Genomic DNA, 16,747 nt, shown 5'->3' with positions numbered 1-16,747 from the left:
TAACACATTTTCGCTTTTATTTCCAAGCAAATGTACAGATGTTCGCCATTTACAGCCACAGAAAGGTTGGCAAAAATCCACAAGATATGACCGTTTAAAAACTGTATACAAAAAGAGCCCCAAAAACTGTACATTCATTAACATAACTACATTTAAATATTGTTCATATATGTATATACAGTACTGTATCTCAGTTCGTAGATACTGCCGGTTATGTGAAGTACAGCTCGCTATACAATAACACATTTTCAAAAAAAGATAACATTTGAGCTGAAAGGCCGTCAGTTCAAAGATTCAGTGTGGACAGGAGTGACTGGTGCAGAAGGTCTGTTGATGGCTTCAGCAAGGTGTCGGTCCTCAGGAACGACGGTTCAGTGCACCTCCGAGAAACAACTAACACCGCAAATCTCTTTGTCCTTGTTTCGTTTAAAGCTATGCATACAGACATACACGTGTCCACTTTTTTTTTTGACACAATCCAGTTTTGGTTGTTGGAATACTCTGAGATATAAACAAGACACACATTAAATACTGTCTCTGAAAAGTAAAACAAAAAAGAGGGGTTTCTAAGATACCTCTCCCCCAAAATGGCAGTGCAGTAACTTTTCATTTTTGTAGGTTATTGAGACTTCCAGATGCCTCCAAGTGTCAGTAGTATGTCAGGTTTCAATGACCAACCGCAACCATAAATATAAAAGGGTCTTTTCATTTTGAAGTAATCCCCTAACCCACTACAGAAAGAATTAATCCATCCAAGAACTTTCATCAGTTAAAGAATAAGGACCATGCTTAGTCACCGCTGTGTAAGTACTGATCTGAGATCACAGACAGGATAGGATAATGGATTCTTCACTGTCATGGTTGACATTTGAATATAAGTGACTCTCTGTCGCTTAGCTAGTGCTAAGAGGTCACATTTGTTGCAGAGAGCCATTTACAAGCAGCTTCAGTTTGATTATACTTATTGCTTCTCCCAGCTAGTTTAGTCCGGTGGTCATAGTGTATCAGCTCTCACATGGCATTATACTGTAGACTTTTCTTTTTCGCCCCCTCCCATTTCATTAACAATTGTTGTGTTATTTGTGTGATTCTTTAGCAGTTAAGGTACTGAAGCCTTGGTACATTGTTTGCAATGAAAAACATCTTCCTAGTCCAAAGGCCAATCAGAATTCAGGGCAAACAATAAAAGGAGGGACAGGATCTTTGTTTTCTTCATTCAGATAATAAAAACATCAACAACAACAAAAATCCAGTATTTTCTAATTTACTTCAATTGTTCTAAGTCGTAGAACCCGACAGATATATGATTTTTTTAAACTGATACCGATATATGGTGATTTAAAAATCCAATTTTCTGATATATGTGCTGATTTTTTTTTCTCCCTTTCAGATACAAAAACACATTTCCCTAATGTTTGTCACGTGTAGTTATCAGTTTGCTTATTTAGGCTCAGCCTGCTCAGATAACCTGTTTATTATGTTTGTTTGTTGCCAAAAGGGATGTTGCACAGTGCCCTCTGGTGGAAAAACTATGCACTGTCCTCAAAACATATCTGTAGGTTGTATTATTGGCTGTTACAAATACTGATGCCAATACATTGGAAAATAGCTAATGTAGGAGCCATTTTTGGGTTAATGCCTTATGTGGCCGCTAGAGGTCACCTTTTTCTGTTTTGCTCATGTAAAGGTATTTAAGGTAGACGCACGTAATCAGCGTCAGATGTGTCGTTAATTGTGAGAAGGCAAACAGTTTGTGACCGCTGCGCTGTTATGTCAAGATGGTATTGGAATAAAGAACAAAAAGGACAAGATAAGTACAGCTGGATTTCTTGGACTGTTTACTTAATTCATACATACCAGTGACATCGCGTCACCCCCCGTTAACGACCACCTCAGTGGCTTCAAGTGTAGGCTTAGCCTCTACAGCTAATATCATTCGATAAATATCGGCTGGCTGATAAATCAGTCGGGCTCTACTAAGCAGATCAATCTGGAATGTTCTTCTTTTTTTGGTGCGTAAAACAGCAACACAAAATACTTTTACTTTTTGGAATTTGGCCCAACCAACCCTTCATTTTAGACAATTCCAACAGTACAAGAAACCCTTTTGCTTTACCATCAACTTTAAATCTCCAAAACTTGGAGATGGAAAAAACAAAACAAAAGAAAAGCTACCATTGATCACCTGTAGCTGATTGGAAAAAGCAGAGCTGGAGCTCTTCAAGTCTATGGTCATAAAAGTCATTGTACATAATCAAAAACAATAAAAAAAATAACATTTCAGAGACAAATGCCCTCACGGGCATTTATTTTAAAGAAAAATTGAATACAAGCTATAAAAAAACAGATACTAAACATAAGTGGTATTTGTTCATTGATTGTGTGTCAGTTCTGCTTGTTCAGTAGAAGTCTGCATAAAAACTCGATTTCACATTCACCTTTTCACCTACAGTAGTTATTTCATTCCTCCAGTTACATCCATCATCTGCTGTGCCCTTGTACCATTGAAGCGCCTATTAACAGTATCAAATTGACCACAAAGCAAAGCAAAGACAGGCTGTGAAAACTAGCACAAGGCACCTAATGTAAAGCAGCTAAAGAATCTCTAGCAGCAACAAGGCTTTGGTTCATAGAACTAAAAACATCAGATCTACTGTCTCATGATGGATGAGTCAATGTATGAACGGAGGAACGGCAGAGAAGACGCAGAATGGGACGGATGAAATGATGATGATGAGGCAGATGGAGACAACTGTCACAGAGGTAGGAACAGCTTCAACATCGCTTCAAGAGAGGGAGGGTGTGAGGGAGAGAGAGAGAGAGAGCTAGAAGGAGAGACACAGAGGGTACGAGTTGAAACAGGAACGTGTGAGACAGAATTCAAAGAGCGCACTGTAAAGGCCCTTTTTTTAAGCTGGAGAATCCCATTAGACTTCTGTTATAAGGCTTTTAAGGGCGGGAGCACTAAACTGTTAGATGCTACAATCAACCTGATCTGCAGAGCTAAAAAGCATCTTATTCTGTTGAGATGAGGTGGAAAATGAGTATGAAAGGATATCAAGACGCTCGCTTCTCTGTCACATTATTAAAATAGATTTTTTTCACATTTTTTGTACATGCAAATTTTTTTTTTTTTTTTTGCACTTAAAGAACCCCATATATACTTATTCTGCCATTTTCTACTGTACACAGAATATGAGAGGGCACTTTGCTGTGCTACTGGTCAGTTAAAGGTCCTCTCACGGCCATGTAAAAAAAAGTGTTTCTATCTCGATTCCTTTTTTTTCTTTGAATTGGTTGTGCCGGCTGTTTGTTTCATAATTTAATACATTATAAATGATTTGATATTTATTTAAGGCATCAAACCATTTGGGGCACTTTGAGTGAATTATATTAAAAGGAACTATATATCATTTTAAAGTGCTTCAATCAAAGTAAATACAAGCAACCAGCTAATATCTAAAGGATGTCATAAAGCGTTACCTGCTGTTTCTTTGGTAAATGATATCAGTGAAAAATACCGCAGAGTTTACAAGACGACATTAAGGCAATAAGAAACGGCCAGGTAGCGGTCACACAAGCAGTTCCTCTGGGTCCTACTACAAGACATTTAGTCATCTAAAGATAAGGTAAGTTTACAATCTACTGTTCAAGATGATAGGATAGATGGAGATTAAAAGATACACACACAGACACACAGTCTTCTATCAGCACACACAGATACGCACACAAACCTCTACCACACCAAAGCTCTAAGCTACCTAAATGTGACTCTGAAAGTTTAAATGTTGGATGTATAACATGATAAAACAATAATTGTTCACAAAGACCAACTCCTACTGACTCTGCTATTGGAACCCAGGAGTAGCCAATGAGATGCGTACGTGCATTATGACTCGTTCCCATGTTTTTGTCTATTTGTGCCGTTTGCACTCGCTCTCTGTATTTACACCCTGTGTGCTGTACAGTATGATGATGATCTCAATGCTTACATGTTGGCTTTGGTATGGACTTAAACACTGCTTTTGTTCACTTTACTATCAAAGTAACAAATTACCATGGAAACAGGATAAAAAAATGTGACAAATTGTAATTTGCCTACAATATTTGCACTTGTTGCATTTCAGCTTACATTTAAAAAACATAATCGTGCTCAAAATACTGACTTTAAGTAATCAGATTACATGTAAATTTTCCATGTATTTTGTTATTTAAGTAAACTGTTAAATTTGTTACCAGCATATATTTCTTAATAACAAATTATTTAAATAAATGAACCTTTGTTTTTCTTTTTCTATTTCAAGATCATTTTACTCTAAATTATTGCTTCATGTTTATGACAGCCAAGAGGCTTTTCTGTGTTTTGTCGTTAAAGGTGAGCTAGTTTAAGAGCTTTCAAAGCTCCCCACACATTTTTAAACCAGACATATTGTGACACAGAAAGCACCATGAGCTACGCTTTTCTGTCATTATTAACTGACTTGACCACCGTTTTCCATCTAATCAAAGTTAGGACAATCAGCTTGCTGTATCGTTTGCACAAATGAATCAGAAATTAAGCAAAAATTGTATCTCATCCCAATATAAAATGATTTAATTCCCCTATACGGCTACTTCCGGGCTCCATAGACTAATTTTTCAACATTTATTCTTCCTTCTACTACAACCCTCCTTACAATGATGCAGTTTCTGATCCCAGAGTCCTAAGCAGTGTTTCTGGATAACATGTTTGCACACAGGCAACACCAGTTAGTCCTAAAAAAGAGGCAAAACAGACAGAAGGGAATAAAGACAGATGGCAGAGACTGAAGACAAGAAAATGTTTGATCACAGAAAGTTTAAGCTAGCTCGAGCACTTCTACAGTCGTCCTCATTATCATCATCATCATCATCATCCCGGTCATAGAGCATCAGCATGATTATCACAATAGCCATTAAAACACCCTAATAATCAGAGTAAAGTACACTTCAGCTACCATCAAAGGCAGGCAGGCGTAAGAGCCAGTGCACATATTTTTCATGTGAAACCAAAGCTCGAGTCAGTTTGTTTGCTGTGACATCATTACACTGAGCCCTTTGCACGTTGTGGCAGCGAACCAGGCCCTGCCGACGGGGTCCATTCCAGAGCCGTCCCATAGTGCTTTGCGCCACACTTGGCTGCGAACTTGACAGAAATTATGAAGGTCACTTAGCATTGCAGTCTCCTCAGCTGTTTATTATTTTACTCCAACTCAGTAACGTCGAAGTAAGTAAGTAAGCTCCAAGTTTGCTTTCCACCAATTTATCTGAGTAACTCCATGTGGATGACATTGTTTCTGATATTAGAATATAAGGTTTAAAAAAAATACCCCAGAGAAGAAGAAATAAATTAGACTGAGGTCTCAGGCCCCGCCCCGCTGTAATTGTACCCCTGCCTTGAATGGCGGGAGCTATCAGCAAACCGGAGGAGGGGGGTGAAGGTGCAGTAGTCTGGCGCTTTTTGCCAGCGTGTGAACATAACTTTCTTGGTAAAGGGTTCAGACCTTCGAGGGTTCCTTTGGTTTTCCGAGCCTCGCCGGTGGCTGCTACCCTTAGACGGAGCGTGGAGGGAAGCCAAGGGGGTGAACTCAGACAGCTGGCCCTTGTAGAGTTTATCTGCATTCTGTATGAGGGTACAAAGGGAGGAAAAGGGGACAAGGAGGAAGAGAAAGTTCAGAGAAAGTAAAGAATAAAACATGGCACTTGTGGAGTAATGCAAAAGAAGAAGGTGGTAACACGTCGCAGCTGGCCATAGTTTGAACAGATAGCATGTGACTTGGTGGAGTCAAGTCTCCATCCTGTAACAATGCCTCTGTGAGGTCCTGAACTACAAAACTGCCTGTAAACCAGGACTCTTCACCTGATAGCCATCACCCCCATCAGTGCCCCCAAGGCTTAATGGGAGCAATGAGCATTATGTGCTGTTAGAGCAACTTATTAATGCTCATTATAACTAACAAATATTAATACATCTGCAAACTGCAGGCACCTGATCCTGGGCACAATGCTACATCCTCAAGCTTCAGTTGTTTTTAAATTAATAAAGTTTTTCATTTCCTTTAATTTAACTTGCCAGCTGTGAGGTTAAATTTTCCATCCATTCTGTTCAGGTACAAAAGCAAGCATGTTAAGAGCAACAAAAAAAATAATAAATCATAAACACCAAAAACATGCAAATGTCAACAAAAAGCTAAACATGCATTCATTTCCTCTGCAAATATTACTTTTCTGTCTCTGCAGCAATACATTATACCACTAGATGGTGCTAAAGCTCCATTTGAGAAATCACCCAGCTTTAAGTAAAGTCAGTTGAAATACCTGGAGAAAACGGTTGAGCTTTTAGGACCTTCATACAAATAAAGCACACACTCCAACCCTTGTGTTAGTCAAGTACAACAACCCAAAGTCAAACCGCACACCACACCAGTTAACCCACCATCACACACAGCAGCAACGTGTGCATTTTACCGTGCTGAAGCCCAGTAGGCTTCTGTGACAGCTACTCCATCAACAAGGAATCAGAGCTCATGTAGGCCAGGGCTATCTCATACCTTTTATTATTTCTCCCTTGCTGCAAATACACACACACACACACACAGACACACACACATTTGAAGACAAACACATCTACCATACGGACTCAAAATTGAAGCATTAAAGTAAGAGTGGTTTCTAAAACAAACGGTGATTAAGGCCACACTGAATCAAGATGTAGATGCACAGGCATGCAGTCAGATAAGACTGTAACTTCATGCAAAACAGTGGAAATGACAAAGTAACAGGATACAGACTGAAAGGAAAATAAAGAGAAAGACGAGACAGTAGGAAAGGCAGAGGGTCACCTACAGAAGGGCTGGGTTAGAAACTGATTCTGCTGGAGGTCTGAGACAGCATAAAGATGGTGGAAGGCTCGGAGGCAAGGCACCGACGCTTAGTCTGCCACGGAGGAGAACCACAGAGGGAGAAGGAGGAGGAAGCAAGAGATCAGGAGGGGTGAACAAAGGCAGGGAAGAGTTACAGCTGGGAAAGAAACATGTCAGATCTTCCAAATGTAAACATTCTTGTTAGGCTTCTCAGGAGAGGCTGGATCATACTGAGTCTTTGGTGATGGTTATTAGCTCTCCACAACCACAGTTATGAGGGAGGTTACAGGAAAAGGAGTTTGGGATGTAGAGGGAGAAAGAATTAGTATCTGTAGGAAAAGGAAGTGAAGCAGACTGCACTCCAGCCTTCCCAGAAAGGCTGACATCACTCATCCAGTGCTATCCATACAATGCACCTACTCATACAAAAACATTTGTGTTGTGTTTTTCAGTAACTCCACTGTAACTGGATCCCAGTGCTTCATATATTATGTATCATTGTATCGTCTTATTTTTTTTATGGGCATAATTTCTTCTGTCAACTTTCAGTGGAATACTGAATATTTCAGTATTTTGCTGCTAATGAATGCCTTCTGCCATTCATTATTTCTGAGCCACATGTCAGTGTTTATACACCTAATCATGTTTTTCTGGTCCAATCTTTCAGTCCTGATGAATCAGTACGCATCAGATAAATAACTGCTGTTAACGCTGCTCTTGCAGCACCTCAGAGTTCAAATCAGTGCATAGCTTTGAGTTTATTCTCTTTTTTACATAAGCAGGATGGTGTTTTTATCCCATCTTTCCTTCTTTCTTCTTACTGTGCAGCATTATTTAACGTTCATTTTCAAAACTGCTCTGGAAATAAAGTTTCGATTGCAATTTTCCTTCTTTTATACACTGTTTATGAAACTCTAATGCACATTTCCACACTGCAACCCATTAACAATTAATGCCTTTAGAGGCACTCCTGGTTCAGCAGAGGACACTGTTCTTATTCTCCATTAATAAAACACAGAACTCTGAGTGTTAGCCGCTAAAAAAATAGACACTATTGTGCGCACTCGTCTTAAAAATTAAAGGAGCGCTGCACACAGACACAGAGGCTTAACTACCAAAGCAGGGATGTAGCCACACCCTGCATCCCTCTGCTGACCCACAGTTGTCAGTTCGACAGCTGCGGGTCAGGTACTGAAACATCCCAGTTAATAATAAACAGTAAATTGTGTAAACGCAGGTAGCTTGAAGGTAAATATACAAAATTGATTTCTGCCTTGCAAAAGGCAGGGGGCGCTGTTTGACCTGTGTAAACTGAGCTTTCTTGCATTTTTCATTATTAATATTCAGGTAGAAAAGAAGCAGCGACCTTTATTGAAGAACAAATGAAGTAATGGCTAACGACACGTCCTACTTTGGCAGGAAGCAAAATATTTACAGGATGTGTGGTCATCAGTCTTCTTGCATTACTGCAATTATTCCAAAATATCCATAATACTTTAAAAAAAGATTAGTCTTCTTTTAGTTTTTTATGCAATTACTCTCTATTTCTGCAAGCATTTGTACCCACCTGTATGCGCTCAGTAGTGGTGGGCCACAGTGTCCTCCATATGACCTTCTTCACCACATCTGGCAACAGACTGGCTGTTATCAAAAGGATTATACTGAGCCAGGCTGGGCCACTGGACAACATCTGCATGAACACATAGTACATCCTCTGGTAGTTGAGGAATGGCCTGTAAGAGAGGAAAGGACTGCATGAAAACAAATGCAATAAAACATCTAATAAAACGTCACTCTGACTGACACAGTTTTACATCAAGTAAACATCAAGGAATCCATCCAGCATTTAAATACGAAAATATTTCTTTAAACATACCAGATGATTCCGCCCCACAGCAGAGAGAATACGACAAAGAAGATCAGTGAGCCCCAGATAATGAAATGATTGATCCAAGTCCAGTAATGAGTATCTAGGGCCAACTACGACACAGAGACCATGGAAGTGAGACTGGAGCCAGACTTGCCTGGGTGTTTCTGTGATGTTCTGATGTGTCTGTGTGGTTACCTTGAATGTAACAGTGAAGACTAGCACAGTGAAGACGAGTGTCCCAAATGTCCAGTTTCCAAACATCTGCAGAAAGTAAAAAAGCAGTTGCTGTTATTGATCAGGAGATTTGTGCATGAAAAACTTTTAACTTCTTGTTTTTGTTTTTTTGTTTTTTTTATTTTATTGTATGTTTGATGTGAACAGATTCTAAGCAACTGTTAAAGTAAATAATTTGACTTATGCTTATTCAGTACTTAAATGCTCAGCACACCTGCGTTAACATGCTTTTCAGATGACATGATTAGGCTATGAGGTAAAAGTTGACATATTCAAGTAAGGAATCAATCAATCAAACAGATGGCAGGGTGCTCAGGTAGCAACATTCAGGTGAGGAGCTGGTTATCAGATGACTGATGGATGGAAAACAGGAGGATGATGTGATATAGTTTAATATTCCTATCAGTCTCTTCTGTGATTCTGAGGTGTCATATTAAGAGGTACATGGAGAACATTTAGTGATTCTAGCAAACCATAACTGAGAAGTGACTGTTGCATAATATACTGTTTTTCACAGGCCTGTGGCAATAAGATGAAGCCCAAAACGAAAAATTAACTAGTATCATAAAATTACAAGTATGGGTACACTGAAGGTCATCTAACTACTTGGGCTACACTACACTTCGGCTAAAAAGAGGTACCTTGGGTGAAACGTGATAAATAAAGTTAAAAAATAAAAATGATGAGCATGAAATGATAAAATAAAAGCTTTTCAGAGGCCGCTTCCAAATGCAGCTCTGATTTTTACATTGTTAGTACAAGTATAGTAAAAGCCACTATCAGATACATTACAACATAAACTGTAGCGCTACAGAAACACTCGCATGAGGCAGAAAAATGATTTTTATCATTGATCAGATGCATTTCATGTTTTTCTTTCTCCTTCTCTTTTTCTAACATTTCAAAAGCTTCAGATTTGCTTCCTGTCAGATAAAGATATTACCACTTTTGTTATGTGTTTATAAGTAATCCTATAAAAAGTTGTAATGCTTTAGGCAATGATCTCTAACTGTTACATAATGGAAGCAGGAACACTTATGCTCTGCTTCTAAGAGAAATCCTAACATATCTGCCACAAACAAAGCACACAGGACGTATAACTAAGGTGTTTGGTCACTGACAGCTGGACACATGAGCATGGGTCTGGGAAACAGCGAGTCACTACAGAAAAGCCTACAGCTGACGTATCTACAGCAAGCACTGAGGGCTGGACATGAGATGAACAGCAGTTTGTATCGGGCTGTGTGACGGTGGCGAAACAGGGAAGTGAAACTAAGGAGAGACGACAGAGAGACAGCGACAGGCTTACCATCTGTGTGTTGGTTGTCATTAGCTGGGAGGAGGAAAGAGAAGCAAAAAGAAAAAGCAACACAAAGGTAAGAGGATAGGAAGAAGAAGAGCATGTGGCCAGAAGAAAATCATAATAACATAAACAGTTTTATGGTTGAAGGGAAAAAAACGAGAAAAGAATTGGATGCAAAAAAAGAAGAAGAAAAACCAAGTGAAATCAAGCAACTCAAAAACAGTTCAACGTGTTTCTGGGAGAGTAATGCAGCTTGAGAAATTAAACAAACCAAATAGAGAACAGAGAGGAAGATGGTGGGAAACCCGCCATGCTGTCGTGTCTTACTACAGATTTATGCTTCAGCTGGAAATCTATGCTGTTACCTGCAGCGTAAAGGAAAAAATCCCAGTATTTTATCTGTTTCTGTCGTCCAGTACTGCATATAAACACCGGGACACGACCACACAGTAATTACCACATAATGCACCAGCACGAGCATGAATCCTGCCAACAGCATCGGCCACTTATGTAGGTTATGTCCTAGGCTCTAAAAAGATTTCCCACAGAAGTCTAAATCAGGTCTTAGATGTAAACCACACGTCATCAGATTTTACTTAAACATCTCCAACTGACATTAAATATTATTTACTAAAAGGCAAAATAGTCTTCAAACTTTATCAGCCAACAACCTGCATTTTCAAGTGAAATAAATAATGTAAATTAGATCAAAATAATAAATAACCATCCAGTACAAGGTCATTATTATGAGTAATTATTACCTCATAACTACATGTAACTACCAGATAGTTACTTTTCAAACGAAATAATGTGCAGTGTCAGGAAAATACATTTATAATACCAGATCCATTTACACTATAGGTTTAATGTTAGTTTGTGCTACAACTTGATCAGTTTCTGCAAGCAACACAATAAGCTACGTGTCAGGCATTAGCCAGGCCATTAATAAGTGTCAGCAGAGCAAAAAGTGGTTGAGGAACAAGCTGAGATCTAAAAAACTGTCACTATGTTCCCTAACTAAACCCAAAACATCCCAAGAAGACTAAAAAGTCAGATGACAAACAGAAAACAGATGTAGCTTGTGGAAAACTGAAGCAGCCTATAGATAAAATAGCCAGTTACTATTTTTCCTTTACTTTGAACTTTACTTTAAATATTTTCCAGGCCTTTTTTCCTTGTTTCAATTAAAGAGTCTGTCAAAGCCACATGGTTATTACCTGTCCATTGCTGGTGAAGGTGGTGTTGTCAAACAGGAAGTAAGCACCAAAGAACATCACAATGGCATCATAAACCCCCAAGATGGTCCAGTATATGAAGGTGGGCCACCGCAGCAAAGAGTTCTTAGCAATATCTCTGTGTAGATATACAGAACAGAGATTACATGTTTATAGATTAATACCACAGTACACTGCTTGCCTCACAACCAATAAGTCTCTAATCAAGTATAATATAGACACAAATACAGACAGCGTCATTGTTTGTGGGCAAGGTTGATTCTTTTTTAGAAGAATACAACTTATGAGTAAAGCTAAAAACGTAGCTTTTCAAACCCTGAACACATGCAAAACCAAATCCAAGAAGGCGGTTATCTGCCTTATGATAGATGTAAAATAAACTGTAATGTAAATATAAATGAATCAGAGTAAAACACCAAATCATCTCCTATTACTCTGGAGGCTGTTAGAATTTTAAAGTGTATAAAGTGTCTAAAGAATTATTGAAATATTTATATTTTCTGTTGCTTAGACGACTTTAATTCAACACTGTTCTTGTTACATCACGTCTCCGGAAGAATCCAACTACCACGCAGTCTGCTTTGCATAAAACAGATGGTTCATTATCTGCTGCAGAAGACTGGATTACTGAAACATGCGGAGAATTTCTTTTTCTAATTTTCATGTCATGAGAACAAGTTCCTGAAGAACACGTGATATTAGAGTCGATCCAGCTGGTCGATTTGCAGTCTTACTAAACAACACATTTCTGACATGACGATCTTGGACAGAAATCCACCTGTAGAGACAAGGGTCTTTCTTCAGGATGTCCATATTAATGTGCTGCTCCATGAGACTGTAGAGCAGAATGGGCAGCGAGGTGAAGCTGATGTTGTAGAGAGTCAGGTAAGCCGTGTCATACAGCGGCTGGGGTTTGGGAAAGAGAGCTGTGTTAGTATTTTTGTTCTTGTTGTTTTTATGGTATTTAGGTTTTGTGAGTGCACACCTGTTGTGAGAAGCCACAAAAGAACTGGTAGAGGAACTGAGGGAAAATGAAACAGACATTCTGCGAAAAGAAAGAAAAACAATTTAAATGTGTACAAGTCTTTTTGTTGCTGAACGCTAATTTTACAGAGTATAAATGTCAAAAATATAAATTTTTCTCTTAGAAGCATTAACTACTAAATAAATTAATAAATTAAATCTAACACAAAGCATTCCTGCACACTTAGTCTAAAGCCACAGACTCCGCAATTACAATCATTTTAAAACAAACTAAAAAAACTATACAAAATTTTTTTTAAAAATGTAAACTCAAAACATTCAGGGCGACTACCTTGTAGAAGAAATATTGTACAAGTTCAGAGATGCGTATGTAGTAATAGTGTCCGTGGACGAGCAGCATCTTCTTGAGGTGTTTGAACTTCGGGATGGCGTAGTCGCTGTTCCTCACTGCCTGGCGACCCTCCTTACCCATAATGCCTGCGTTGTGACAATTTACAGGGCAAAATATTATTGCAGTGATAATAGTATGTTTCTAACAGTTTTAGCACTTCTGCATAAATTTAGTCTTGGAGATTCAAAAGCATTTTTTGTGTGGAAAAGGATTTTGTGTGAATGCAGGTGCTGTACACAGTGCTGTCGTCTGTACACAAGGGGCTGCTTTTAAGAATTTCTATAGTTTCTTCAAATTGAAGCTATATTAAGAAGGAAACAAACTTTACCAGAGCGTGGCATGTTGCATAGGAATAGACAGAATACTAACCAATACCAACGTGGGCCTCCAGGATCATGCTGACATCATTAGCTCCATCGCCAATGGCCAGCGTGATTGGGTGCTCCTCCGAGGCTTTGATCAACTTGACAATCTGCAGGATGTGGATTTCAGCTTAGCTTCCATCTGACTCTTAATGACATGAGTGAGAACATCTGTTTCATCGGCAAACTCAGAGTACAGATGGCCTTCGTACCTGTGCCTTCTGAAGCGGCGCCATTCGACAGCAGAGCACGGCACTGCAGTTGCGGCAGATTTCCAAGAATTTCTCTTTGTAATTCCCTGAGTTTGAGCCCTCCTGGCCGGGCCTCATTACAGCAGAGAGGGTAGCTCCGTCGATGATCAGACCATAGTCGGTGCAATCACCTGATAGCCTGGAAAAAAACACAAAACCTGTCAAATACGAGTAACTGCAGGATGACACTGTCTGAAGCATGCTGTAAATATAATACCCACTCAGAGAAGGTGTCCCGGGTCATGCCCCCATGCTGCCTAAGGACCGTCCTGCTCAATTCAAACAGGACGTCGTGAAGGCTCTGCTCCTCAGTGCGTTTGGTGGTCAGCTCCAGGATTTGGGTGTTGCGATGAAACAGCTTGCTGGCATAGCACGTTGCAGCTGCAGTCTCCATCTTGTCTCCTGTCAGCACCCACACCTTTATACCAGCTTTGTGCAGAGACTCGATGGTGTCTGCTGCTTTTTCCTGTAGCCTGGTACGCACCCAAGAAACAAGAGGTAGCATGTTTTTAGCTGCATAAAATAAATAGGTTTGTTTTGTTTCTCTTTGCCTTTTATTCAACAACAGCTCAACTGTGCAGTACTCCAGCACTTGGATTATTTCCTCTCTGTGCTGGATGGGTGAAACGCCCTCTGGGCTGACAAGTAGTTTTAAGCCTGCACTATAATTGCCTTAGTGGCACGTGTGTGATTGGAGGGTTAAACTGCCACTTTCCCTCACTCACTTTGGTTCACTCAGAACTAGGACAGCACTGTCCATGGCAGCAGACACAGAATTACTGTAATGTTAAGGGTCACTTGAGCTGAAGAGGTTTAGACATTTATAGGAAAAAAAGGTACGTAAGTGTAATTTTTGAAAGGGCATTTCACGTAAAATTTGCACTTAGAAGGACAAATATCTGAAATGACAACAGCATGCAATGTAAATTGTGGTTATGTTGCCAAGCTACCAGCTGTACAGGAAAACGTTTGATGAAAAAAAAAGTGCAGGATGTTGATATAATTGGTTGTTTAGGTGTCCTTAATAACAAAAAAAATTCTGCACCTGTCCTCGACAGCAGTTGCTCCCAGCAGTATCAGGTCCTTCTCGATGAGGTCGTAAGCCTCTGCCAGCTGTTTGTCTCGGTCTTGTAATGCTAACTTAGCTCTGTTCAGCTGTTGGAAAACCTCCTCGTACTGTTCTGGGTTCAGAGAGCGATAGGCAACACAAAGTGTCCTCAAACCCTCCTGGTGGAGAAGAGAGATTCACACAAGGTTAGGCTGGTATATAATTAAGACTCAATAGAAACTAATCTACAGAAAACACTGTTTCTTGAATACAGCCTCTGAATGTGAGTGTATGGTGGGTGGATGCCAACTACCCATTCAGCCTCAATAGTACAACACTCACCACATATTTTTCAGTTTCCAAAGAAACCTGTGATTTATCTGTAGCTGCAAGCACAACAACATTTGTGTCACTCGTCTGCTTTTTACTGCATGCAAATTGAAGCTATCGCGGTATTTTTATGGGTAAACTGAACTTTAAATAGTCTTATTCAGACTGCGATATTTATTTTTGCACTTTGGAAGTCATTATGAGATTTTGCAGTTAACTGCTTAGTTATGTGCACTCTCTTACTATCTGCCTACTTATTACTATTTCCTACTTTTCCCACAAGGATTTTGTGGGTGTATAAAGAAAACAGTATGCAGAGTCCATCACTGTTTATGGTTCTGTTTAGTATTTAAAGAAAGCTTCTTTCTGCCTTCTGACCAAATCCTACAGCAGTCCCACAGATAGAAAGACTGTGCTGATGCAATTATTAAATATATGTTAATAAAAAATGTAAAAAAAAAACAAAAAAACTTGTGCTTTTGTCAATTAAAGGCCACACCAGACCCACTTAGAAAGAAGTTCTGTTTAATGGAACTACATGATGCTAATCATGTGGTTGTGTAAACTGTAACCATGCAAAGAACTTAGATAATCAGATAAACTCTAAAATTCTCAGAAATGCTTCAGGAAAAAACGACTTCCTGTTATATTGTATGAGCCTATAATGATATGAGAAAGATGAGAGTGAGCCTGTACGTGTGTGTGTGTGTGTGTGTGTGTGTGTGTGTGTGTGTGTGTGTGTGTGTGTGTGTGTGTGTGTGTGTGTGTGTGTGCTCTCACCACTGCGTTTTGCTCCACCCGAGCTCGGACCTGATCCACTTTGCCTGAGATGACCCTTGGGAAGATAGAGGAGTCTGCACCTTTACAGAAGAGATAAACCTCACCTGCTCAAACGCATGCACAGAAAACAAAAGAGTATCGGATTAAAGAAAAACATAAACACAGACACATAGAAATCAATATAAAGAATATATATATATAGTTTTGTGCGCATTACCAGTGCTGGCCCTGACAATAACGCTCATCCTCCGTCGGACTGAGTCAAATGTCAAAACCTCTAGCAGGTCAAACCTGATAAAAACAGGAAGAAAATCCCACAAATACTACTGAAAAAATAATAGCTAACTATCAATTAAAGAAATTAAAAACAGATAAAAATAACAATAGTCATCTGATTTTCAAGGTTCACAGAGAATAATAACATTGCTTAAAGCGGCACACTCACTTTTCAACTTCATCCTCCCTATTTAAGATTTCCATCCTACCGTCCTTGAGCCTCAGATAGGTGAAACCGAGCCTGCAGCACAGAACAACCATTATTGGAGTGAATAAAATGAATGTCCAAAAAATAGAAATAGAAAAATAAAAAAACTAAATTCTTCTGAGCGCAGCAGTGATTACTGCTGCCATTGTGTGCAACGTGAGTGTGTGTGTGCTGCACCTCTTCATGCCCTCCACCAGTGCAACCTCGTCAGGAGAGGAGGAGATGTAGAAGGAAGTGGACTTGCCCTGGTGAATGCCATGTTTGATCCCATCTACAGTATCCTCCTCTTTCACCTGCACCGTGTGGCACAAACACAACGCCCGGAAAAACAGCTCCTCGTGCTCCTGCAGTGGACGACCGACACTAGATTACCCTCATTCGCACGAACCACACACGCACATTCAAAGCGAGTCAGCACTTACCCTGGCTGCGGGACCTGGGGATGAGTCGATCATGTCCATACCGGCAGCTCCAGGCATCACCTGCAGACATACAGACCACAGATCACTCTAGGAGTCACTGGTTATCAAACACAGGCTATGATGATATGTACATTTGGCATTTTAGTACTAAAGCTTGATTCTAAGGCTTGAC

The 16,747-nt window shown here is 39.6% G+C and overlaps 1 protein-coding gene across 3 annotated transcripts in view; it reads right to left on the bottom strand.

The window, feature by feature from the left end:
* The window catches only part of atp11a (ATPase phospholipid transporting 11A), a 53,462-nt gene continuing 36,715 nt past the window's right edge, over positions 1-16,747 (bottom strand). The window contains exons 14-32 of one of the 3 annotated variants that reach the window (XM_039607017.1): positions 16,576-16,635; positions 16,331-16,497; positions 16,115-16,186; positions 15,887-15,960; positions 15,670-15,773; positions 14,557-14,738; positions 13,733-13,984; positions 13,473-13,650; positions 13,268-13,370; positions 12,839-12,984; positions 12,509-12,568; positions 12,302-12,429; positions 11,506-11,641; positions 10,295-10,318; positions 8,947-9,012; positions 8,758-8,861; positions 8,449-8,614; positions 6,487-6,589; positions 5,512-5,641 (exon numbers count right to left, since the gene is read on the bottom strand). In XM_039607017.1, coding sequence (XP_039462951.1) covers positions 6,518-6,589; positions 8,449-8,614; positions 8,758-8,861; positions 8,947-9,012; positions 10,295-10,318; positions 11,506-11,641; positions 12,302-12,429; positions 12,509-12,568; positions 12,839-12,984; positions 13,268-13,370; positions 13,473-13,650; positions 13,733-13,984; positions 14,557-14,738; positions 15,670-15,773; positions 15,887-15,960; positions 16,115-16,186; positions 16,331-16,497; positions 16,576-16,635 — 2,094 coding nt within the window. In that variant the 3' untranslated portion in view covers positions 5,512-5,641; positions 6,487-6,517. Of the gene's footprint in view, positions 5,642-6,486; positions 6,590-8,448; positions 8,615-8,757; positions 8,862-8,946; positions 9,013-10,294; positions 10,319-11,505; positions 11,642-12,301; positions 12,430-12,508; positions 12,569-12,838; positions 12,985-13,267; positions 13,371-13,472; positions 13,651-13,732; positions 13,985-14,556; positions 14,739-15,669; positions 15,774-15,886; positions 15,961-16,114; positions 16,187-16,330; positions 16,498-16,575; positions 16,636-16,747 lie in introns of all 3 variants that reach the window. The other 2 variants (XM_039607016.1, XM_031738462.2) reach the window with 2 other exon arrangements.

Source organism: Oreochromis aureus, linkage group 23, assembly GCF_013358895.1.
Source record: "Oreochromis aureus strain Israel breed Guangdong linkage group 23, ZZ_aureus, whole genome shotgun sequence".
In the NCBI taxonomy this organism is placed as follows: domain Eukaryota; kingdom Metazoa; phylum Chordata; class Actinopteri; order Cichliformes; family Cichlidae; genus Oreochromis; species Oreochromis aureus.
Note: the sequence above shows the minus strand (reverse complement) of the source record. Positions and strands in the feature narration are given on the sequence as shown.